The following is a 27,518-nucleotide window of genomic DNA, read 5'->3' on the forward strand; positions in this document are numbered from 1 at the left end:
GCTACTATACTAGCTCGGCTCGTTGCTGCTAGGCTAGTAGCTGGACCTGAATAACGAGGTGGCGACATAACAACCCCGAAGACAACATCATATTATTCTGAACGAACACAACGATGCCTCTCTAACACCAAGCATGGACATCAGTTAACCATGACGGGGGAGAAGAAGAAGAAGAAGCGGCTGAACCGCAGCATTCTTCTGGCAAAGAAAATTATCATAAAAGATGGAGCCAGTGTGAGTTAAATATTTATTTATCTTCGCTATAGCTTTGCCAGTCATTCCGATTGGTGTTTTTTGTTGTCATTAGTTGACGTGCTTTATGTTTCCGAACGTCTGCCCGGTGTCTTAACTCTTGTCTGCGGTTTGTATATATATATATCATATTTACTTGTTAGCTGGGTGGTTATAAGTGACCACAATAGCCACAGCTAAGAAGCTAGCTTTAGCCTACAAACTTCCAAGGTTGCGTCAGTGATGTCACATCACATCTAGCGGAAGTGCTTTCTACTCCTTTTATTATTATTATTATTATTTTATTTTTTATTTTTTTATATTCGTGGAGCTGTTGCTATTGTCACATAAATAATACATTTATTTTCTTAGCATATTCATTTATTTTGGCACTTATTTATTTTAGTATTTCATTAATTAATTTATTTATTTATTTTTAGATATGGCATTTTTGGTCCTCCTTTGTTGCATTGTGCCGTTACTTTACTTTATACTATACTGAAAAATGAAGCATTTTCACCCGAAGGAAAGGGCAATGTAATGCAACAGATTATGACCTGTTTACAAAATAGTGAAAATAGCAGATCTGCAAGCTGAGACGTGTCGTGTGCTTACCGTGTATGTAGATGGTGAGATCCGCTATTTTAACTAACTAAACGGCTTTAAGATAATAATAATAATAATTATTATTATGTATTAAACGGGGTTGAGATTATCATTATTATTATTATGAACTAAACGGGTTTAATATTATTATTATTATTATTATTATTAAACGGGTTTACGATAGGCACACTTCCCATCGTTTTGTGGCGTCACTATCGTATCCTTGGTGTCCTCTTCCTAGGCTGTAGCCATCGTTAGCGGCCTATCCGTTTACACGTCAGCTCAGTTCAGGTAACGTTAGCGAGCAGCTCATATTAACATCAGCTCTTTGTACCAAATACAATAAGACGATTTCCTGGAGGAGAAATTCAAATAACCCAGAGTTGTGTATTATTAACAAACATTACCCCCTTTATCTTATCCGTTGGTGTTCAACACCACATCAAATGTGTGTTTATTTCAAGGTTTGTTTTTATCCATCTGGCAAATTAGGACTACCGCCGTCCCCATGCAGCTAGTACTGTGTATACACTCTATCAGTGGTGTTAACTAAGTACATGTTGCACCAAAGTACTGTATTTAAGTACAATTATGAGGTATTTTTTTTATTTTACTTGAGTATTTTCAATACTTTTACTTCTACTCCACTACATATGAGAGGCAAATATTGTAATTGTACTTTTACTCCACTACAATTATTTGAAAGCTTTGGTTACTAGTTACTTTGCAGATATACATTATTATATTCTAAAACATACATTAACCACTTGAACCCTGTTTTATAGGTTATTTTCAAACATTTTAGTACTTTTACTTTTGGCACTGTAATTACATTACACTTTGATGCCAATACTTTTGTACTTTTACGTATCATTTTGAAGACAGGCCTTTTACTTGTAACAGAGTATTTTTATATTGTGGTATTGCTACTTTTACTTAGTAAAATATCAGAGTACTTCTTCCACCACTGCTATATATACACTATCATTATGTAAGTAATAGAACTGATAATCTCATGGTGACTATCATGGAATGTAGAAGTTGTCATGCGTGGCCTGTAGGTGAAGTAGTTTAAAAGTTGGACACAATGAAACGTTCAAGTCAACAACACGCCATGTAAATAACGTTGAATAAATAAACAAATGCTCTTCCTCCTCATTTTGCTGGCCTACTGTTCAGATTTAATTGCATCCGTCAAGTTCTCTAAAAAATCACATTGGAAAGTAGTACAACCTCGTCAGGAAGTGAATAGGGGACAGATATAGATGCATAGAAGGCCCATTGTTAGCAGTTAGGTCTGTCAGGTGAAGCATGTTTACTAAGATAGTGCTAGCTATGTAATGAGCAGACGTTAAGTTATGTCAAATATGTTTTGAATTCATGCACTGGAAATCTGACAAAACACATATGACCATATTTTGAACTTTCCAAATATGCCCAATTGACTCGAAAGGTGTTGTACATGGCAATGACATCCACTGATGACAGTCTTTGTGCCTGTAAATATAATTATACACCTGCTGATGTGATCATTTCAGACAAGGCCTCTATTTAACATTGGTGTTGTTGCTTTCCTGTGGCCAGGTCTAATCCCTGAGTTAGGGTAAGTACCTGTACCAGTTTTAATTGGATCCATTAAAGTAGCCCTGCCAGGTAATAATTTGAATGAGATAGCCCTGCCACCTGATAGCAGTTTGAACGGGATCCAGGCAAAGAGTAGCCCTGCTAGATACCAGTTTGGGGAGCCAGAGAGAGAGTTAAGTTAGTAGGATTTGACTTTCAACAGTTAGCCTTAACATTCCACCCACTGCTTTTTAGATTCTCCGATGTCATTTTCAGATAGCAGTTCAGGGAGCATACTCTAAAACTAAATATCAATTAAAGGAAATTGCAACACGCGTTGGCTGGTGAGTTGAGTTCCTCATCGTTCTCCATTACTGTGGTGAAGCAGGTAGTGTGTAACGGAACCAAAAAAAGAGGGTGGAACTTTCGTTGGCTTAACTCATTAAGACCGGGAAGGGAACGCATCTGTGTCATTTTAAGATGTCTTTGGCCATTCAAAAATCATGAAAATGTGAGCAAATCTTTGAATATATATATATTTTGAAGTGAACATTTGTAACTCAAATCTTTGCTTCTGGGGGGTCCCTGGAACAAAATATTTTTCAAATGTTCGCTTAAAAAAAAAAAAAATCAAAGATTTGCACTCATTTTCACTTTAAAAAAAGAAATCAGATCTACAAGCTCATAGCATGGCATGAGCTTGTATATCTGCTATTTTTGAATAGCCCAAAGAAATCTAAAAATGACAGAGATGCGTTCCCGGTCTGAATGGGTTAATCATAGATGTAAAGGAACAGGTGTTTCATAAGCACCCTACTTCCGTGTTCACACTAGTCACTGACTTTGCTGGAGGACCGGATGATACTTATTGCTACCATAACGGTGCATCTTCATAGCTAAACAAAGGCATCACGGAGAGGCCCCCGTGGATCGATTCATTCCTCTTCCTTGTTCGACTTGGAAGCACAGTGATGCTGAATGGGATGTCCGATCTATTCTATACGTTTACTATGTCTAAAAGGGCCCAATGTGATTTGCCATGGGGAACTCCATTGCTAACCTGTTTCCCATCCGTCACACTGTGATACATTGACACCACATGGGGAAGTGACAAACCACACAAGCCCACGCCTAACTGTCAGTGTCTTCTGTCTTGGCTGAGCTGGGTCTGGCCTATTTTACACTCAACCCGATTTTCGCACTGTACCTTGCATTGCCTTCTGCCACGGCACCCCCAATCACGCTGTCCCATCTATCACCTGGCCTTATAGACTTGTATGGATTTTATTGTGCAGCAGTGATCTCTTGGGGGACCGGGGGCATAATTAAAGTGAGATGGGGAGAAAAACTAATTGACCCTTTGTCAAGTCACTCCCATTGGTTGCTGTTGCTTGGATGGACAAAGATCCTGTCTCCACTACCATTTAAAACTCTTTTTCAGTTGCCTTGTATTGATATTTGATTTATTCAATTCTTATTTTTAACTTGGTCTCAGTGAAAAGGAACACCTCGGTTGCAGCATGGTCCGGCATAAGTAGCCCTGAAACATGACTGTTATACCATGACAGTTGTGGGCCATGGCACTACTTGTTCCTGTTTTTTGAAAAATTTACTTTTACAACCAGTACATCTACATAAACGTCCAGATTTCAAATATAAAGTGCTGACCCCCCTGCCACGGATGTTACGGATGTTACAAGTTAAAGCGCCCAGGTCTAAGTACCTGTATCTTCTGTATTGTTCAATAAAAAGCTTTTTAATCTGATCGCCGGCCATTTTCTCCAAAAAACAGGAACAAGTAGCGCCATGTGTGTGACAGACGTGACAGACGAGCGTCATGTGAACCATGGCTAAGGCATATGTTTTTTTTCCTCTCTCCAAAAACAGGATATTTTTCTACTTGTTTTTAGCAAATTCAGCATAAGCAACCGAAAGTAGGTGGAACCAGAGCAGAACAAGGCGGGGAAAGCCTGCTGTTTCGTCAGTCAGGGACCAATCAGAAGGCTGACAAAGGGTCAATTGTGTTTTAGTCATTGTAATAGGTTTAAGCCTATATAGGTGGAGTAGTTACTAAGCTGCTGGACAGTATCTATCTATAGACGCCAAAGCCTTGACAACATAACTAATTTAAAACGGGTGTTTCTGTTTCCCAATAATTACATGTACATTTTTGATTGACATACTGTTGCATTATAATTCGGCTGCACCTAATCAAGAACAGCATGTTGCTGAGCCGACAAGGCTTGTTGAATATAACCCCATTTTCTTGTGCCATGTCCTCATGAATTCAGATTGATTATTTTCTGTCAGTGCATAGGTTTTAGCTATCTGAACTTGTGAACGGATAGGAATTTGTAATTGAATAATAATAAAATGATTGGTCACAGTTTGGATCATTGCCTTGTTAAGATTAAAAATGAAATACTTTATTGCTGGCCTGGGTCTGCAACATTGACTGCAATTCACCCTGGAGAAGTTTAAAGTAAAAACACTAGACATTCATCACACTACAGTACAACCATCCTGTCACATGCACTGGACTCGTGATTCAAAAGTTCAGAGATTTAGTCTTTGTATCTTCATTTTCTTGGTTGTCTAATTTAGACAGCAGACCATGTAAGTAAGTGCATTTTATTTATATAGCACTTCTCACAGAGAAAACTCACAAAGTGCTTTACATATGATGTCACACAGTCACAGGATGGCTATTGTAATGTAAATGTAATTAGATGCATGCTGTTTGTGAAATTGATTCTAGTTCACCATGTGATCGAATGTCTTTTTCATAGCCTCTCAGCTAACCATTCTCTTTGTCTCTTTCTTGTTCTGTCTCTCTACTCTCTTTCTCTTGTCCCTTCAGCCTCAGGGAATCGGTGAGCCCAGCGTTTACCATGCTGTGGTGGTTATTTTCCTGGAGTTCTTCGCGTGGGGTCTCCTCACCACCCCCATGCTCTCGGTAAGCCAAGTCAAACACAAACCTGGCACCCCTATAATGTCATTATAGGCCAAAAGTTTACAAAAATAGTGAAAATAGCAGATCCACAAGTTCAAAGTGTGTCGATTCGAAACGTTGTTTGCTTATAGATTGGCTGTTTTCAGCATACTACAAAGGATAAAATTGGGCTTAAGTGTTTAACTAGTAGTGACATCACATTTCTTCTGTATTCACGCACCCACCCACCTGTTCTTCCCTGTGAGCTTGCCCAGAGAGTGGCGTTTCCCAAAATTTCCATTGACTGGAATCACACACAAAAGACCCACCACCCTCCATGAATAATTGAATCACTAATCAAATGGCATAGGGCCTGCATGACACACTTTGTTTTGTCTGTGAATTAATGTATGTGTGCGTGTGTATATATAGTGCCAGACCTTTTCCCCGACACTAATGGACTAAGAAATATGAAAGGGCATCAAACGGCACATTGTCTGAGCACTGGCTCTTTGTTGAGAGGCTTATCGGGTAGAGAGAAAGAGAGAGGTCAGTCGTTTGTTGGCAGACCACGGCACAGATGTATGCTAGGCAACCACTGAACATGCTCACCTCAGTGCACAGCCGTTATTGTTTTGGGCAAATGGTTGACACAGATGTGTGTGTGTGTGTGTGTGTGTGTGTATAGACATCCTTTACTGCAGAGGTTGACACTAACGGTTGCCCGACTGCCTGTGGCAAGTACATAAAACGTTCGGGAAAGTGGAGTTTGCTTTCAGGTTGCCCGGCGGGCAAGTGTGTTTGAGTGAGGAAGCATCGTCTTTCACAAGATTTCTGTCTATATAAACACTTGAACGTGGCCAGAGCGCTTTCTCTCCCTCTCACACACGCACGCACGCACGCACGCACGCACACGCACGCGCACACACCTATCATTTCATAATGGACGATTTACTTTTCTGGCAAGTGAACATGACCTGTACTTCCCCGATGGGCAAGTGCCTCTGAGACCTTAGTGTCAACCCCTGCTTTACTGGGTTGTATTTTTCACCCCCTTAGTATTACTAATATTAGATAAGAGGAAGGGGAATGCACGCACATCCAGGTGCAGGACAAACAACAATACATGAAATAAAAATAGAGTGTGCGGACCTTATTTGTATTTCATAAGATAAGACCTTTTATTTATCCTGCTGGGGAAATTGAGGCGCCAAAGAAAGAAGAACAGATTACAGGGCAGGGGGAAAAAGTATGTTAGCTGCAGCATGATGGAGAGAAATCACAGTCAAGGCAACATCATCAGTAAGGTGCCGAAAAGAAAAAGTGTATATATATAAATATATGTATATAACTAAGATATGCATTAATACAACACTATACACTATATATCCTCTGTCATAAACGGAAAAAAACACATCTCTTCATCAAGTATCTGAATTCGATTTGTTCTCTTGTTGTGTAACCTTTTTTATACACTTCTCCTTCACTCTCGTTTGCAACGTCTTGTGCAGGCTATTACATCATCATTCTTGAATTGCATGAAGCCCGTCAGGCTTCTATCCCTCAACGGTTGGTTGTGGTGTTTGGCAATCTAAGAATTTAAGCTTATTTTCATATGCATTTTGCACTTGATAATCACATCGGCTAAATAAAATGTTAATCTCAAGTATGCTAACACTGTTACTTTGGATGGAACTCTTTATCATAAGCAAATTAACATCTGTGTGCCACATCACATGGTGCAGCCTAGACAGGCATATATTGTGCAGTATTTATAAATTAGTAGTGGTGTATGTGCAGTGGTTTTGTGTTAATTGCTAAGGTTTGCTGCCTTTTTAAATCCAAGGGTGACGAAGGCGGGATTTGCATTTCGGGCTAATCGGAGGGCGCGGGAGTGCTTCACTGCTCCCAATAAGCCAGACACTTCATTAGTATCCAGCAGCAATATCCCACCACATTCACAATCTGAACAGTGGATAACTGAATCCCCACAGCCCAGAGGAGTCACCAACCAGCTTATTACCACAAGCCCACTAAACAACCCAGATTGTTTGACATTTTAGGGCATTTGTTGACACTTTTCAACCAGTGTGACTTGAAATGAGTGTCCTGCTTATGCAGCACCTGTTGCAATGCTCCAGCCTGGGATTTTCTATGTATAATGGTATGAAAGCCACCGTACCACCTCTGTTTGTGGTTCAAATGCGGTTGGTGGGTCATAGCATATATTGAGCAAGAGGTTTATATTCCTACAACAGTGTCAATGACATCTCTGCACTCTCATACCACAGACTTTGAACTGAACAGCAAATAGATTTATGCATATGAATGTCCCGTGTTCTCTTTATGCCAGCACAGGAACTTGTACTGAAGTACCATCTGATCTGGAACACTACAGCCATAATGTGACAGTGGTTCAGACATTTCTGTTGTTATCTTGACATTTGTTGGCACATAATGAGTTTATCAAAGAAATAAATTATCGAACCTATCTGACTATAACTTTAAAACCTACCAACCTTTCATTTGTTCCATTTGACCTGACAGCAACATTTTAGACTAAACAGCCTACAAGTTTGTTATCTGTCGCAGTGGCTGATGGGGAAAGACAAACATTTATCCGGATAGGCTGCTGTTGGTAATTTTCCACCCTTGAGTGCAATCAGCTGCCTGTGAGTGATTCTGAAAGGTCATGAGTGTGAAGGATGTTCTCCACCATGGCTTTCATAGAAGCTACCAGGGGCCGGGGGGAAATGAGCAGGTCACACAGAGAGTGAATAGACAACATCCTAAAAGACCACAGTGCTGCAGATCTTTCAAATCCAACTTCCAATGAGGTTTTAATATGTGTTGTTGTTGTTGTTCATTGAGCTGCTGACTCAGTGCTCTCAATGGCACACCCCTGGTAAAGTGGGATAATTGTCTGGGCAGAGTCTCAGCAGATGTGGTATAAACAGCTTCATTGTAGCTGGCTACAGCAGTGCAGAAGAGGGCAAGGAGAGGATAACGGAGTACCAGTGATTGATTTTGGACATTTCTTTAACAAATTGATCTGGCCTAATAAGATATTGATAGTATTGCTCTGGATTTTGGATTTAGCAACTGAGGGGGAAGGGTGGGCTATTTGACGTGTGTGTGTGTGTGTGTGTGTGTGTGTGTGTGTGTGTGTGTGTGTGTGTGTGTGTGTGTGAGAGACGGTATTTGTGCATGCATTGGAGAAAGTCCATTGAATCATTAAATAAAAATGTAACCATGATAGTGACTGAAGCCTCACTCACTCACCCCCTCAAATTAAAATGTTCCTAGTGACATTGGCCTTCGCACTCAAGTCCTGCCAGTGAACCAATTAAAAAAACATGGTTACACGTATAGTGTGAATAGAGTTTAGTCATTTTTCATAGGGTTTGTTTTATACTGTATAAAGCCACATGGAAAGAAGTGCAGACTAGTATCAGTACAGTAATATTATCTGTTCTCAGTAATTCTCTGAAATATCTGTAGTGTGTAAGCCATCTTTATATATTGTTTTACAAAATTGCTGTAAGATTTAATCTAGAGACCATCAATTCACACATACAGGTTGGACTTTGTGAACACTTTACCACTATGGCCTCAAGCTAGCTAATTATGTGCCTGTGTGGATGTGTAACAGTAGTAATATATGCAGATGGCAGTCTGTTGTTTTTAGATAAGCTATACAAATGAAGTTATTAATAGTGAAGGGCGGGCCTAAAAGAGGCTATTAAAGTCACCCTAGGTGTCATATTAACATTTCTACCATTACAAAAGAAAAGCATATGTTCATAATGTATTATTATAAAAGCCCTTGTGTAATAACAAGGCTTCTGTTTTATTTATTTTTTTCCTTTCCAGATTTAGTCAGTGCTTTTACTTTATCTGTCGGCTCAGAGGGAGTCAGCAGTAACACGGGTAGATTTGTGTACATTGTGGTCAGACTTGGCAGGCTGTCCTGCTGTGGCCGGCCGGCTGACTTTATCAACGTTGCAGAGTGAAATGATCCTGCTGTAGGTCATTGTGGGAAAGGTGTTGTGGCCTGTATAAGGATACAAATGGCTTCATGATGTGCCGTTAACTGGCGTTTTTTTTGTTCCCCAGACTTTGCACCAAACGTTCCCCCAGCACACATTCCTGATGAATGGGCTCATTCACGGAGTCAAGGTAAGCGATACCGCTCTACACAACCCATGCGGACCCATATGTTTGATGGTTGTGAACTTGGGACTTTCACAACGGTAATGTATTTAGGGTGTGGAAAGTTGAACCATTTCTCAGAGTGAGCGGATGCAAGTTAGCCTAAGGTTTACAGCCAGGTGAATCTATACATACAGTTACCGTATGTAGTTAATTAACTCTAGTTATCTATTAAAAGTGCTCAGTCCAATGAACACACTTCTTCCTTTTGAAGAACAGAAGCTAACGACACATCAATGCATCACATTGTTAGCTTGTTAGCATTGTTATTTTCTGTGAGTGACACCATCGCGTGACAAAGTATAAATTAGGTTTAGCTCTCTTTCTCCATTCTTTCTCCATGCTTTTCTCTTTGCCTCTCACACGCATTCTGTATTTTCTCTCCCACTCTTTCCATGTGACTATAATTGCTTCACTCTAAAACACTTTGTGGCGCTCACTCTGCATCTGCCTCTGTCTCTCTCGCCCTCCCTCAGGGCCTATTATCATTTCTCAGCGCTCCTCTGATTGGAGCATTGTCAGATGTATGGGGACGCAAGTCCTTCCTGCTGCTAACAGTGTTCTTCACATGCGCGCCCATCCCACTGATGAAGATCAGCCCATGGTGAGGCCCCCCCACACACACAAAACACCATTCACCATATCAGCTGCACTCAACTAAAGTCACACACAGAGGGATTAAGCTCATTGCTCTATAGTTGGGTTCAGTGTGGTCCTCCTCTGTGGGTCATCTCTAGAACATAACTCCTTCACTCAAGGAACATTTAAGGAATAGATTAAACTGGCGTCCGCGGGACCTTTCTTGTGAGCCCTGGAGCACATTCTATTTTCCAATGTGTTTATGAAAAAAAAATATATATATATTTATGTTGCACCCATATTACTGTCATTAAACATGTTTTTTAAAAAACATGTTTTTTAACAAGCAAACTAAGCAATAACATTTAACATGGGTGATTTGAGTGGCCGGTCACACAAATTTGTGCGCTGCTGGTAACCTGCAGCTGCTGCCTGCCAGCTCACTTCTTAGTACAGTAAGCTACAGACTGTCTACTACAAAATGTGTGAGAGATCACATCCAACAAACACCTAGATCATCCAGGTTATGTCGTACTGCCCGCTGCCTCTGTCATTTGAAGAAATAATCCAGAAAATCCAGATACAATCTGCATGGACTGACATACAGATCTCCATATATGGGCATATCAGTCGAATCGGTGGTGCAACGTAGGTGTGAGGGCCCTCAAAGTACAGTCTGTTATACTATAGCTAGGACTGTTTGTACAAGATCCCGTATTGCTACTCTGTTTAGGTAATGTAGTGTTGCCTTTACTAGCAGTGTTACTGTCCTGATATCTGACTTTCCTTTTGTCCTCCAGGTGGTACTTTGCAGTCATCTCCATGTCCGGTGTCTTCGCCGTCACCTTCTCTGTGATCTTTGCCTACGTGGCAGACATCACACAGGAGCATGAGAGGAGCACAGCGTATGGTCTGGTAAGAGCAAGCTGCAATCAGAGATATGGCTGTCATTGTTGTTGTCTCCAGCTGAACATTTGACAGAACATTTCCATCGTTTTGTATCCAGGTGTCTGCTACCTTCGCGGCTAGTCTGGTGACCAGCCCGGCCATCGGCGCCTACCTGTCGGCAACGTACGGCGACACCCTGGTGGTGATCCTGGCCACATTCATTGCCCTGCTGGACATCTGCTTCATCCTGGTCGCTGTGCCGGAGTCACTACCCGAGAAGATGAGGCCCGCCTCCTGGGGAGCGCCCATCTCCTGGGAGCAGGCCGACCCCTTCGCTGTGAGCATCTACAATACATTCAGAATACATGAAAATCACTTGCCACGGACAGGAAATTTACAGAGAATGTGTTGGTATAAAACAATGATGGCCCATGTTATAATATAATTTGAATGCAAATCACTTATTTATGAAAATCACTTGCAGAGGACAGGACGTGTGCATAAAATGTCTTGATATAAAAGAATGATGGCTCATGTAATGTCATTTTTATGCAAATAACTTTTTTCATGCAAACCACTTTATTTGACAGCATAATAAATGGACTGAAATTTGACATTGTGCAAATGTACAAATGTAGACTTTATGATGTAGTTTATATAATCGCTTTTAATCAAGATGCTTTAAAGCATTTTTCTTTGTGCCTCTTTTACATAATGTGCTACTTTTGCATGCCAAAGTAATGAATACTGGTAACACTGAAAGACATCAACCAGTGGCTAAAGTCCCAGCTGTGCTGTGTTGGTTTGTTTTGTTTCAGTCTCTGCGTAAGGTGGGGCAAGACTCCACTGTGCTCCTCATCTGTATCACAGTGTTCCTCTCCTACCTCCCTGAGGCAGGGCAGTACTCCAGCTTCTTCCTCTATCTCAGACAGGTAACATTGCCCTCCTCCTCCTTTCCGCTTACATGCAGTCTTCACCCTCCATCACAAAGGCCATGTGCTGCTGTTGACAATAAAGGGGATATCTACGATACCAGAAGGATTCTTATCATGTTTTTGGATGCTGCGCTGAATTACTAAGCATAATGATCATGAGGGATTGATGGGTATGCTTGACGCGATAGCCCCTTGGCTCTGCCATCTTTGTTTGCAGAAATGGCTACTGGAAACATCTGAGATGTATTTCAGTACACCACCAGGCGGGAAAAGTTGCAGACCACACACTTTTCCCCGTACCCGTTCTATTACGAGATTGGATCAGCAGGTTTTGCCCAGCAGCCTATTTCAGAACGTGAATAAGTAGAACAATTTAAATAGGTGGATCAGCAGAAAAAAATAATAATACACATTTTCACCGCAAGAAAAAGCCAAATACATTTTAAACTGCAGCGTCCGGAAAATAACCCGCTTCAGATGCTAATCCCCGGTTTCTGTCGTCTAGAGGGAGTTGGCTGCCTCAGAATAAACTGACAGACTCGGTCTCCTCCTTGTCCAAACTGCCGGGATGTTCAGGGCTGTTGCATTTGTGTAAACACAGCCTTTTGCATGTGTGACTATGTCAAAACTAGTCGGACAAGTCTGACGCATAAACACCTGACACACAAACACACAGCCTCATAATTCCCTGCTGCCTCATTTTGGAGAATCGTGATTTATGGAGCAACAAGGGGATATAGCATTTCTTACCACGCCCACCTGCTCTCTTTATCCCAGTCCTCAGTCTCTTCTTGTGCCAGAAAGTGCTTTGTTGTCCATCCCTCGCTCGCTCCTCATCTGTTGTCATGAATAAACTCGCCTCACTCCACCTGACCCACCACCACTGCTGCCGTTATGAAAGAAGATAAAGGGAGGGGGTGGGTGTATTCTACCTGGATACATTTGATTGTTTGTTTGTTTTCTTAAAGTATGTCGTCGTGAAGCCGAGGGCCACAAAAACACTCCTAAAAAACCCAATGACACACGCCTCTCCTGTTTTTAGGAATGTGCATGTATTATGGATGATTATCTTCTGCTTGAGATATGTTCCTGTGTCTGTTGCAAAGTGGCCGTGTCCTAACCTGCGTGGCGTGAATGTGGTTTCTCTCCCCTTCAGGTCATACGCTTCACATCAGAGACGGTGGCTGCATTTATCGCAGTGGTGGGAATCCTCTCCATAATTGCACAGGTATGAGAACAGACAACCCTTTCCTTTCCTTATCCTCTCACCAGCAATGGGTTATGCAGACTGCTCAGACTAAATGTCAGAGAAATATACCAAACAATGGCATACAGTACTCTATAGTAGATGTGTTTTCCATCATGTAACTCGACAACACCCCATCACACACCCTATAACCTCACAGGAGAGCGTGTGCTAGGGCTGACTGATATCAGTATCAGCCCATTCAATCCCTCTTTCCTTGCGCATCGCATAGGTCTGCCACAGCTGAATGGGTAGAGAGCCCGCCTAGCAAACAGAAGGTCCCAGGTTTGATGTATGGCCCGAGCGCTCAATGTGATTGTCTGAGCAGCCATCAGCTGGGTGAAGCTGAATTTCCCCCGTGGGATTAAAAAGGTCTATATAGAGCACCAAGGTCTGGCATCACTGCCGCTAGAGGCCGCTATATACATTTTTACATTAAAATTCCCCGCAAAGAAATCTTTGATCACGTCATGTAAGAACTGTGTTACAAAAATAGACAAATCAGCTGGGCAATTTTACTCGTATGGAATTTTCTTTTACTCAAACACAGACATTATCAAATGTAACTCAATATCATAAACGACAGAGTTACATACCTGACAGAATTGCCCGGCTGATATGTTTATTTTTGGAACACAGATCTTATTTGACACAATCTAAGATTTTTCTATGGGGATTTTCAATAGAAAAAATACTTCTGTGACATCGGTAGCGGGAGTGACATCAGGACTTCGGTACTCTATTGCCATTAGAAGAAAGTTTAACTCTAGCACTGGCGGGCGTGTGCACTGTGCATGAGACTAGCACGACCACTCACTCACTCGTCGTCTCTCATTGAAAATGAATAACTGGCGGCGTCTGACCAACCATAGCAGCTTACTTTCTATCTGAAAAGATGTACCGGTTACGGCAGTCATTCAAAACCTCAGTACTGAAATTCGATCGGGGATTTTCCATCATTGCAAAGCTTACCACTTTCGTCATGCAGTACAAAAGTAAGAGTTTGACTTCCGGTCGACAGAATTCAAAATATGTTTTTTTTAAGAATGCTTAGTTTTTAACTGTTACACTTAAAATATAAAATAACAAGTGTGAACCCATAGTCAAATTGTATATCACATTGCTGTTTAGATTGTCATAAATATTAAGGTATGACATTTTGTCCATATTGTGCAACCCTAGTGTGTGTTATATGGATGTCCATCCCTCTGTAGTAAGAGCTACGTAGTTTATTTGACAATTCCTAGTCACATCTGTTCATTACGTCATAATTAATTTGTTCTCATAATGTATTCCTGTGTTTCTGAAGTGTCAGCGAAAGGGGATATCATACTGTGGCTCAAGTACTTTAATCATATGCTGAAACCATGCATCATCCACGGCTGCTTGGAGCTGTAATTCTTTTGCTATAAATCCCCTCAAAGAAAAGTAAATCATTGACTATTTACTGTAGACGTGTAGTAGCCTATATTTTGATTGTAACAAAAAAATCTTTAATAAATAAAAAGAAATATGAGATCCAAGATTAGGTCCAGTCAAAGACCCGAGAGACCCTTCCTCTAGATGGCTCACCGTTAAGAAGCCATCATTGTTCTTGTGAAGTTGTTATGGCGTGGTGGCTAAGGGTTGAGTTGTCTAGAAGAGGCGTTGTCTCGTATGTATGTCTTTCCCTCCATTTCTAGTCTCTAAAGCCAGACAACTGTTCCACAATCTCTGAATGTGGAATAGTCTGTCTTATTTAGCTGATAACAGGAAATTGTCATGCATGTCATTTACGTTCTCAAAAACATATTTTGAAATATCTTTAAAATATATTTTAGAATTTTCATTTCTGCTAAGCAGCAAGCTATATACAGTAGAGCTTAAGATTTCAGCCCGAGCCTGACGGGACCCGACGGGCTGGGTTGGCATGGTCCGGGCCGGGTTCAATTGGTCACGTACTGTATTTGTCGGGCTGGGCTGGGCTAGGCAAAATAAGTGTGTGTGTGTGTGTGTGTGTGTGTGTGTGTGTGTGTGTGTGTGTGTGTGTGTGTATTATTTTGTAGCATGTGTTCACAATAAGCAGAGAGTATATGAAAGTCATTTAAAATGTTTATACTATTGGAATCTTACACACCTGCTCCCAAATAATTAATTACATCATTCCAGCGCAGCGTAAAAGTAGGTCAAATCAATCAGCTGTCACTCCAGCGCAGCGCAAGTCGGAGTCGCTGAGCCGGTTTGAACAAAGCTGACCAGCTCCCCTTAAACCATAACATGTCTGATTTTTGTATTACTGTCTATTTACTTAAGGTATTGTTAATGTATGGTTATGTTCCTTCTTGTTATGTATGTATGTATTGTTGGTGTTGAAAAATCAATAAAAACAATTCAATAATAATAATAAACCATAACATGACATATAGAATGGATCTTCAGACAAACAAGTCTTCCTCACCTCAAAGTAAACGTTGGATTATTTCTTCAAATGACTGGATCACAGGCAGCGGGGCTACTAGGTAACATGGGTGATTCACATCCAGGTATTTATATTGGATGTGATTTCTCCATTGCAACGCAAAACGTAAATCAATTAAAAATATATTTAATAGAATAACCAAATATTATTTTGAAAACGGTTAGTAGGGGCAGCCCCGTTTAACCAAATATCCACGCACACCCCTACCTAATTGTATATATTTATATAGCCCTATTTGCTCCAAGCTGTTTTTTAAATAAAGACAGTTGGAAAAGGGTAGAATGACTGAAATGATGAAAAAAGGCTGCATGCAGCAATTAAGCTTGTTTAGAAAAATTACGGGTTTCGGGCTGGGTCGGATCCAACTTTTCAATAATGTATCGGGCTTTGGGTCGGGCTGGGCTTGACGTTCTGTCGGGCTGGGTTGAGCCGAGCTCAAATATTTATGCCCGATTAAAGCTCTTATATACAGTATGCTTCAATTAATTGGATTTACATTAGGACAAATAGGACTTGCACGACTGGAGGCTAGCGTCCAATTTACTCCTGTATCATTTTCAGCGCTTCCGTTGCACATACTGTATGCATTTCATAATTGTGTGAGTCAACCGCCTGGCTCGAGAGACTACTCCGCTACTAATACTCCATCTAACATTTTGTGACTGAATTGAAATCAAATTTTGTGAATTCATAATCTCAGTCATCCATCACTGAACTTCATATTTGGGCAAGACTGACGTCATCAATATGATGTCATTAACATTACCCCCATATTGTACTTTATTGGTGACGTTTATAAAGATTGCAAAGCGAATGAAAGGGAAAGGCGTAAGAGAATGTGAAACTTTTTTTAATGATCTATGCATGCAGAATCTATTTTTACGTCTTATAGCTAGCCAGGGAACGTGCATTAAAGGGCAACGTTGCTGATTTTGCACCCAAACCCTATTTTAATTAAGTTGATTGAGGACATAATAAACATGATGTTGGAGTGTGTTTTTTCTGGAAACTGTGACATCATCGTACAGAATGTCAGTTCTTCCTGGACTACAACAAGGAAGCTTTTGAAAGAAAGAGACGTGCTGGACGCTGGGCATGCGCCATGACACTCATGGGTGGCAAACCTTGCACCGAAAGTTGGATGAAATACATTGCAGTGAATGGAGCCTGCTGGACCAGCTCATGAACAAACATTATTTCTGAACGATTCGGGTTCAGGAATATAAAAGAAAACATACAGTATCACAGGTTGTTTTCTAATCACTTGCTTTTTGATGTGCACAGTACATAATTTTATTGAGGCATCTAAACAGCGGCAGGTATCGTTTTTGTCTTGGAGGTATCGCGAGATTTGGTTGCCAGACAGGATATTATACTTTGGCTGTTCAGAAACATACTTTGTGCTCTTTTGATACATCATACTCATCGAAAAGCAACACAGCAGAAAAAAATGTGTGATACGTCTTTTATTTTCCCGAGGCGAGTATTTTATAAAGGTCTCAATTGTTCAGAAATAGTGTATTTTATAAAGGTCTAAATCGTTCAGAAATAGTGTTTGTTCATAAGCTGTCCAGCCGGCTTTTATAGACTCCAATGTTATTTCACCGACTTCCGGTGTGAGTCTGCCACCCAGTGCGACGAATCTGCCGGCTAGAGAAAATTACGTTGGCTTTCCTTCCTTTCAAAGGCTTCCTTGGACTACAATGCCCATGTTTCCTGTAGTTCCAGTCGGACCTTCTCCTCCAGCTGATGTCAATCACCTTGTCAGACTGCTCTGAGGTGTCAGTTACCGTGTCTACCAGCACCTCCACAATGAAGGGCACCATGACAACCCTTGATTGAATCCTACAATAACTTAAGAAGATATGTTAACATTAATATTTGTAGACACAATACAAAATACTATTTACCGAATACAGGTTAAAACAAATGTATAAAGAACTAAAAAGAATCTAAACAAAAGCCAAACTAACGACAAAAAAAAAAAACTCCAGTCGCACTCTCCTCTCTTTGACCACTTGGTACAGTCTGACTAGGTGTTTGACATCAGCTGGAGAAGCAGGTCTGACTGGAACAGGAAACGGGTCGCAGTCCAGGAAGAACTAGCCTGCCCCAGCGCGTCTGATATCTGACATAGAGGGGTGGATTCAAAATCTCCTGCGAAAACATCCGTGGGCTCCAATTGGTTCACCGATCTGTGCCCCCGCCCCACTCCGTGCCCCTCCTCCAATGTGCAGCATTGAGAGCCCTGACGTCACAACATTTGGAGCAACGCCCACTGCACTCTGGTTGGTTGGGAAATGAAAGGTTGACTCCCACTTCCTATGTCAGAAACGTCAACAGCTTGGTCCAGGCTTTCTTTTTGAACAAAAATGAAAGCCTGGAGATGGAGGCTAAGGAAGAACTGACATTCTGTACGATGTCGAAATCATGTTCAAAATATCAAAACCCAGAATAGACACACTCCGTCATGTTTATTATGTCCTCAACGTAATTAAAATAGGGTTTGGGTGCAAAGTTGCCCTTTAACACATTCCTTCTAGCGCTTATGAAGTTTGTTCATACATTTTTTGTTTTGTTTTTCAATGGAAGTGACGACCTACCTAAAATAATCACTCAGAAAACTGAAGTGGTAACAATAGAAATTGTATTTTGTTCTTTCAGACTGTTGTTCTGGGGATCTTGATGCGTTCCATAGGGAATAAGAACACTATCCTACTTGGCCTTGGCTTCCAGATCCTTCAGCTGGCCTGGTATGGGTTTGGCTCTCAGCCCTGGTCAGTAACAAACACTGTTTCTTATACACACACCTTGCTCTACGTTCATTAATGGTAGCTCACTCACTGCTGCACAATTGGCCTTGAGTACTTGAAATATTCTGCATTTCCGTTAACACTTGATCACACAATGGACTTATTGTACTGGATAAACCTGTGTATTGAAAGCAACACTCAATTGAAATGTTCCCTGTATCGTTTGTGATTGGATTGTTACACCCTTACACCCAAGTTTGTGCTGCATTTACAGAGCATTAGTGTTGACTGAGTGAGTGTAACCGTTTATTTGACACACAGAAATAAGGCTATGAAAATGTATTCATCCAGTGGTATCTCACAGACAGTGTTGGGCAAGTTATTCAGGAAGAGTAATACATTTCTAGTTACGTATAACTCCTTTAAAAAAATATATATTACATTATGTGGTATCAAGAGTAATAAGTTACGTTGCAAGTCCAATCCCCCTGACTTACAATACATTACGATTTAGCCGGCTCCTTTTAGAACTGAATCCACTTTATTGGAACGATAATTAAAAGTCACAAATCAGCCCAACTGCATAACTGCACACATTAATATAGGCTATATAAAAAATCAACAGTCTCTCCTGTTGTTAGCTGTTTTTCTGCTGATTACACGTATAAGCAGGATAATAAATCAAAATTCTTTGAACATTCTACTTGTGATAGTTCAAGATTCAATAACAGTACCATTTCAATGAGACATCGATTGAACTTTGCTTTGTTATGAGCTCAGGAGACAACAATACAAATACAACAGAACAGTATAAAAATATAATTTGGGAACAATTCCTGGCTCCAGCACTGAAATTCATCCTCCACTTTTTATTCATAAGGAGAACTGCTCTCTCTCTATCTCACATATATATATACCAGAACTAGCCCAGACGTCATTTAGTGATTACATCATTTGAACACAGAATTCCCTCATCAAATAGTGTGTTATTGTACTGCCCTAACTAACCACCAGAGGGCAGCAAATCCAAATGAAAAGCACTGCCAATCGCCAAAGTATTATGTGAAAACAATTCTCAGCTCCAGTGATACAATGCTAATGTTGCAATGTAATTTCCTTGGGTAGTCTTTAATTAAAAGCCCTGAAATGTCTAGATTAATGATTTACATTTAAATGCACTGTTTCAGAACAAGTGTAAGTATTTCTTTGGTAAGACATATCAGCTATAGCCTGGGGACATTAATGAGTATATTGTCAGCTCAACCCAGACTCCACCCAATTCAAACTTAGTTTCAATATCATTTCTCAGGAAGCATTGATTTGTCAGCCGATAGTGTTCTCATCAGGTGTTTTAACTTGAGAGTTTCATAGATCCTAGATGTGAACCATGTCATATTGGAGTTCTGTTAGGACTTGATCAATAACCAGGATATAAGTCTAAATTGACCTGCTATGACTGTGTTATTTTGAGAAGGGTTTTCTTTATGGTTCTTGATGTGAAAAACACCAATAACCTCTTACCTTATTTCCGCCTGGGGTGCCTTGTTAATGCTTTGCTTGATGGAACTACCTGCTCAGTAGCATGCTGCTGTTGTTGTTGGACATCTGTATGCAAAGCTCTTCTGACTGAGTATTGTTTGTGCAGGATGATATGGGCGGCTGGATCAGTAGCAGCCATGTCCAGCATCACCTTCCCAGCCATCAGCGCCATCGTGTCCCGCAATGCTGACCCAGACCAGCAAGGTGAGCTTCTCAGCCACATGTATCTTAGTCCTGGATAGAAAAGACAGACCCCCATCATTACCCATCACGCTTGTCACTCTCATTCTCTCTAAAACCTAATTTAATGTGATATTTTTAATATTAACAAATCTGAATAAGCATACAGAAATATAACTCTTAGAATGATGCACTCAAATTACACCATTTGGTTTCCACAGAGGCTGTTGAACATAATGATGACCTCACTGTAAAGCCTTATTTATACAGTTTTACACCAGAAATAGCCGGTATAAGAGCTCACAACGCATCTCGCTGCAATGCGTTGTGAGCTCATAGATTGGCTATTTTCACTTAACCACTTGAACCCCAATGCCTCCTTTTCTGGGGGGAACATTTGCCAAAAATAGCCGATCTACAAGCTCTGAAAGAGCGTACCAAGTACAGTTGCAACTCGGGTCCATTTCACTAAGAATAGAGGGTTTAAGTGGTTAATATCCAGCAGCACATGTGATCCTGATGAGGTTGTTTGTATGTCTCTTACATCTTCTCTCTGTAGGTGTGGTTCAGGGCATGATAACAGGGATCCGTGGGCTGTGTAATGGCTTGGGTCCGGCGCTGTACGGCTTTGTCTTCTACCTGTTCCATGTCGAGCTAACTGACACGGACGCCTCCGAAAAAAGTGGCAAAGGCAACATGGCCAACCCCACCGACGAGGTGAGCACAGAGAAAACTACGATTCTTCACCGATGTCATTTACAGAAATGGTGCTGATATTGTATGTGTAGTTCTTGTATTTAGATTCGGTAGGTCTCAATAATCACGCCCACACTATTAGTGACAACACTAAGCAAACAATAAATTATATTGTTTCGAGTTGCACACAAAATGAAAGTGACAATATTTAGGGTAGATATCGTATTTTCTAATCTGGACAACATTAATGATAAGTGCACACATGCATATCCTTACTGACAGTTTCCTTATTCCCATCTCCTCCCGTTCCAAATGTCAAGTTGCATTCTTCGAAAAATGCGGTATTGTACTCTGACCAACCTGAATACACATACAGTTCTACCATGAAACCACTATCAACTTCTTCATCAACTTTGCGTCCTCTCTCTCTCATTCTCTCCCCCAGAGTTCCATCATTCCCGGCCCCCCCTTTCTGTTCGGAGCGTGCTCCGTGCTGCTGTCCCTGCTGGTGGCCCTGTTCATCCCAGAGCACACAGGGCCCGGCATGCGGCCTGGAGCCTACAAGAAGCACAGTAACGGAGCGCAGACCCACTCTCACAGTCCTCAAGGCAGCGGGGCCGAGGGCAAGGAGCCACTACTGGAGGACAGCAGTGTATAACCCCAGCCTCGGTGGGGGGCGGGCGGGGGGCGTCCCCCCTGCCACCCACTCACCTCACACGCACCTCAGAGCATTGGACAGATGCACACATTATATCACATATGCACACTCATGCCTCAGGCACACCACGTGGCCCCTGTGTGGATGTGAGATGTCCGCAGCACAAAAAGTTGGCCGTCTTTTCCTTGTGCAGCCCAATTTTAAAGCAGGGTGGTGTGAGAACTTTGTAATGGTCCTATGGGGAGGAGGGGGGGGTGTAGTTTGCCGAGTTTATTTGGGACTGCTGTGGAAGGTGTGTGTGTGTGTGTGTGTGTGTGTGTGTGTGTGAGAGAGAGAGAGCGAGAGAGAGGAGTTACTTTGACTGCGCTGGACTCTCACCCTTCGTTTCTATGAGGCGGCAACAGGGTGGAGCATTAAGCAGCTTTTCGGCTCCTGTGCAGAAACACACAACAATGAAGCACACCGATACAAGTGACTTGCTTGAGTGTGTGTGTGTGGGTGAGGTTATCATAATTGTTACTAAAATCCCTGTGTGATTCTTCTTACTCCTCCGTAGCCCGTAAAGTGACGATCATGTCCTTGTTTGTCCAACGAGAGTGTAGCCAACAGTCGAGCATGTGTCTAATGGCCCATTCCTCAAGCTAACTTCTGTTGTGATGCTTGTCGTTGTGACTAAGGCTTTGTATGAAGCCTAAGTTATACTCTGTCGCGCGGCACCGGCACTCGCCGTAAATAACCGGATTTTCGAGCTAACGACATGCCACGAGTATAAATTAGGCTTAAGTGTCCAAGAAGGGGAACCGCAGGTCTTTGCCTGCAACGTACCAACGGAGGGGCAAAAACAACTGTATGCCTACAAGAACGGCCTCCTCAAGTCCGTGTTGAAGAGGCTCTTCTATATCTAGAATTGGTTTAGTTGAGCCAGTTCAGAAACAAAAACCTCCTTTTCTTTTTTCTTTTTTAATGGAGGGACTTTAGTCTACTTGAACAATTCTAAAGACCACAGATTTTGTCAGATAACGCACTTCCAACGGACCGAGAAGTGTACCAGAGAGAGAGATAGACCACTTTATTAGCCGCGACCGTTTTCAATGTTTACCTGCCATTCTTAAGGTTAGCAGTACAGTTTGGGTTGTATATTTTCCTCTGTTCAGACTGAAGGCTAGTTGTGATTCAAATTTGTATTCGAAAAACAAATGTTGCCTTGAAGTGACTTCAAATATATATATATACATATATATACACATACATATATATATATATATACATATATTGATATTACGCAACCTGTATGAAGACTGAGGTCTGAGTGGGCCATGTAATCCTTTGCTATTGCTCCCATCGGAGCATCAACATACATTTGACTCAATTTCCCCCTTCATGTTAACACCCTACCTGGTCTGTTTTTATGACATTTCTAAGTTTAAACAAAGGCTGGCAGAATCATACTGTAGTTTTTGTTTCTTGTTCAAGTCTCTGGAGAACCTTAAGCTATAGTTTCATTATCAATGTTGGCACTGACTTTGAATACAGTGTCTTTGGAAAAATATCATTGGATATCATATGTGCTGCTACAGTACATAATCTAAACGGTAATAAACGTGATGTGGTATGATTTAAAACAAACACTGCACATGGTATTTGGGCCGACAGTAAAACGGATTTCCCTGAATCCCTTGACATTTAGGCTTCCATGTAAGTGGTTACTATTGGTCGGCTTGACATTTCTGACGCAATGTCAATCCGTGATGGCAGAACATTTTAAAATACTGTATTAGCTACCGGAATATTTTTGCTGTTGTAATTTTGAGTGATTGATTTTTGTAAATGCCTCAAGTGCATTGAAATAACCAAATCACACCCTGGCGTGAATTAGCTTATAGTGGGTTTCATGCTGTATAATGTCTATCTAAACTGCAATGTATTTTTCACTCATTCTTTTGTGCCAAATTTTCTTTTGGTTTGCTTTTTCATACATTTGTTTTTGTGAGTGTTGGTGCTTGTGAAGCTGCTTTGGATTTGTTTTTGTTTCTTTGGTCAGTTTCTCTTGTCTTAATTACTTTGGCTGAAGATTTAAGTTTGAACACATTTTTTTTTCCTTTTTTTAAATGGCTTTTTAACTCTTCCATTTATTTTTTAGGATTATTTTCAACATTGTGGCTAGTTTGGGGAATTATCAAATGTCCAATCTTTTGTTTCCAGCAATTTACACAAGCATTCAGTGTGTTACAATTTGATGAGGTTTTCCTTTTCATAACAGGTATCATTGAATGTTTCAAAGCTGTACATGCTGACATACGTACCGAGGAAACATACAATGCTATAAGCCACACAATGCCTGCCATAGCATTTTTATCATTTTGGAGGGATTGACATTAGATAATGAGGCCAACATTGACTTTGACTTATGTTCTCAGTCTTTTTGTATTTACGCATATATTGGACCAACGCATAAGTAAACCCATGCATTCAGATAAACAGATAAACAAATTGGTAAGATTCTGCACCAGCCCCATGTGCACACACAGGTTCCCAAGCAGATGACTGTAAATGTACAAAATCACCTGTACATTCAGAAAATGTATATATGTATTGCTCAAGGAGATGGCCACTTATAGGTCTGTTTGGTTGTATGGTGCAATTATATATTTCTCAAGACTTAACCTGCTAGCCACTCCTATTTTTAGTACAATGTGGTTTGTGGCCTGAGCCCCTCTCTGTGTGCCTAAAATTAGCCAAGAAGTGAATATGGCAACATGAGTAAATGGTGGATATTATGTAAATATGGGAAACTAATGACAAACTATTTATTAAAGGTTTATTGTACATTGAGCTGTGTCTGAATTTGTGTCTGTGGGTTTGGGTGTGGGCGCCACATGTTTCTTTTTTCTCTCCCTTTAATGTTTGTTCCAAGACCAAGGGTGTGGCTCAAGGGAAACAAACTCAACAAGTAACCAACAAAAATGTAGATCCAGCTAAAATTCTGAAGTAATGTTAGCTTTTTGTTCCCATGACTAGAGATGGGTTTCATGCGTTGGGAAATTCCAAACAACCTATAATAGCCACATGGAGGCAGTAGTAATGTTTGGTTGAAATCCCCAACAAGTTCTTTACTATATAGTACTCTAAAACCTGTCCATTTCACGCATGAATAATGATAACCTGTGTAAAAAAAAATGTTACTAAGTGTTTGTGCCTTTAGACATAAATATAACGATACATTTTTCAAGGAGTTATTGGCCTGTCCACTCAGGAGGACAGCATGCGTTTTGTGTTTTTAACTGAAAAAAATAAGAATAAAAGAAAACCAATGAATAAAATGATAAAAAATCAAAAAGTATCAAAGCAAATATATTTGTAATGCTGTAAAATTAAAATGTTCATGCAACCCAGGTTTCAAATACTGTGTCACTGCTAACACACACACACACACACACACACACACACACACACACACTACTAATGTGGCAGGGCCCTGTTGCCCTGAGACTGAATCATGCCAGAAATGTCCTCCCGTGTGCTGCCTCCCTCACAGTTTTCCAATTTTTTGTCAACCTGGAAAATATTGTTATTGCATATATCTTTCTACCTTGATGTTGGCTTTCTTAACCACCATTTTAAACTGTAGGGGAGACAGGGGCCAATTGTAACAATCTTTGTTTTTTCTGCCCACCCAAAACATTTGTTTTAATTATTATTATTTTTTATGTTTTCATATTCATCCAACAGTGTATATATGTATATGTGTATATATAAAATGTTCTTTCTCAGGGTGGGAAAATGTCAGGTCTCTGCTCTATAGCAAAGTGTCCTGGCACTTTAATCAAAATGATTTGCCTGTCTGTCTGTCTGCCTGTCTGTCTGTCCTTTGCTGTTGACCCCAGGAAGTGCAGGGGTGAGTGTTTAGTCGATCAGATCAGCGTCATCGGCCTTGCCAGCGGGCATGCGTATATCATGAGCTGCTCATTGACTTTTTACAAAGAAATATATCAAAGAATTAACCACTGGACTGTGCCACAAAATAGAGCATCCATAGACCTTTAAACTGAAGAAAAGAAAAAAACAGGGGAAATATCTATTTTGATGTTGTTACTCAACCAGACATCATTTTGATGGTGTCTGTTTGGTTGTTACAATTGCCCCCAACCGTACCACCCATTGACACAAACAACCCTAACCCTAAACAGCAAAGCTAACATTTGACAAAGAGCGGCGACAAAGCAACAGTCAATTTTCAATTGAAGCTACTGTGCAAACAGACAAAATTAAGCTTCTGTACAAACTGATGTCTGACACTTTGTCGCTGTGTGATGCGTGTGACGCACTACAAATCAACGTTGAGCTGGCTTCAACTTTTTTCAGCACTCCAATGACACAATGAATCATCAATCAATAATGTTTTTATTTCACGACTTCAACAATTCCTGCTCCAGTCCGTAAATGGAAGAAATATGTATTCTTGCTGTTAACCAGTTCCCTGTGCTACTTAACCCTACCCTTTTCATTTACCCAGTGTGACTTGACATTTCAACTGGCCAAGCTTGGCGGCTTGTGGCTTTCGTCACCTGTGGTGTGAACGCAGCATAAGTTACTTGGTGAATTTTCCATTTTCCACTTTTTTGTAAACTCACGGGCATGCTTGATGCTTTGATGCTCTATAAGCATTTGGCTCCTCTGTTCTATATATTGACCTTATGATTCCCATTTGTCCAACATTAGTGGGAGGTTAAACTTGGCAAATCATTGTTACTGTAAATCAAAGCTCCTGTAAATCAAAGTACCAGTAAGCACTCTTCATATTTGCCATAAAATCCCTTTGTGAGATGATGGCATTTTCACACCTTTGTAATCTTTAATGTGGCTGACAGTATAGTCTAGTCAGCCAGTTTCTCTACTACACTTCTCTCCACCTAAATGTACCCAATAATGTTCACATGCTTGCCTGAAGTGTTGCTATAGATAGAAATGGGTCTGTCTGCTTGCAAATGTCTTCAAGTGGAGCAGCAGGTCTTGTGTGGGTTTAAAGAGGGACAGAAGAGATAGCAGACCTTAATCCATGTCCAATGTTTCCTAACCAGCTCTGAGACGGGACTGGCTCCGCCATATGGATTTGGTTATGAGCGACTCATCAGCACAATGGGGTTTCTTATTAAGCACTACTAGATAGTCACTGACGCAATGCCTCCTCCTAATGGTGCAGGATGCCCACCTCAGGGTGCTTTGTTCTTCAGGGAGAGGTTCTGTTTTCCGTTTACTCTTCCATGTGAAAAAGATAATATTTTTTAACTTATTGCTGTCGATGCCCATTGCTGCACAACATATTAAGAAAATAATGCACAGTTTCCAGCTTTTCAGGAATATGGGCACACACAGCTGCACTGAGATGAGTTTGTTGGTTCCCTGGCAGGGAGAGGACGGGCCTGTTTTAACAGGTTCAACACAGCTTGGGGCTGTAGAGAAAGTGGGAGCTCAGATCACTTCCAAGGTGCTCTGAATGTGAAGTGAGGTCAAAGAGAACCCCCCCCCCGACAGACACGCACGCACGCACGCACGCACGCACGCACGCACGCACGCACGCACGCACGCACGCACGCACACACGCGCACGCACACACACACACACACACACACACACACACACACACACACACACACACACACACACACACACACACACACACACACACACACACACACACTCTATTGTTTTTTTGCCTGTACTTGTGTCAAGGATGATAAAGGCCATGTGACTCTCTAGAGACCGAAATGGAATGTAGTGTGATGCAAAGAGAGCAGATTTACTTTATCAGGCTCCAATTAGGTACACAAGGTTGGAAGGCTGGTTACATCCTCTGAAAATGGGCTTCCTCAACATGCTATTAGTGCATGAAGTGTCCATTAACCCATGAGAGCCATCCAATCAACCCCTGCCTCTTATTCCAAAACATTGTTGGCTGCACTGGAAGTTATAGCAGGAAGGTATCTTTCATCAGGACGAGATACCTGGGGCCCACACGCGCTCTGGGAAGGGGAAGTCAGTCAA

At 41.1% G+C, this 27,518-nt stretch overlaps 1 protein-coding gene across 1 annotated transcript; it reads left to right on the forward strand.

Moving 5' to 3' along the window:
• On the forward strand, positions 1-24,308 carry mfsd14a2 (major facilitator superfamily domain containing 14A2). The gene is made up of 12 exons (XM_084057149.1): positions 1-234; positions 5,261-5,356; positions 9,449-9,511; positions 10,021-10,148; positions 10,924-11,038; positions 11,130-11,348; positions 11,830-11,943; positions 13,103-13,174; positions 18,315-18,427; positions 20,049-20,146; positions 20,682-20,839; positions 21,264-24,308. Exons 1-12 carry the CDS (start codon positions 151-153, stop codon positions 21,474-21,476), a joined length of 1,473 nt encoding a protein of 490 aa, XP_083913275.1. The 5' UTR covers positions 1-150; the 3' UTR covers positions 21,477-24,308.
• Positions 24,309-27,518: the final 3,210 nt, after the last annotated feature.

This window comes from Gymnoscopelus microlampas (assembly GCF_963454915.1).
Source record: "Gymnoscopelus microlampas genome assembly, chromosome: 5".
NCBI lineage: Eukaryota > Metazoa > Chordata > Actinopteri > Myctophiformes > Myctophidae > Gymnoscopelus > Gymnoscopelus microlampas.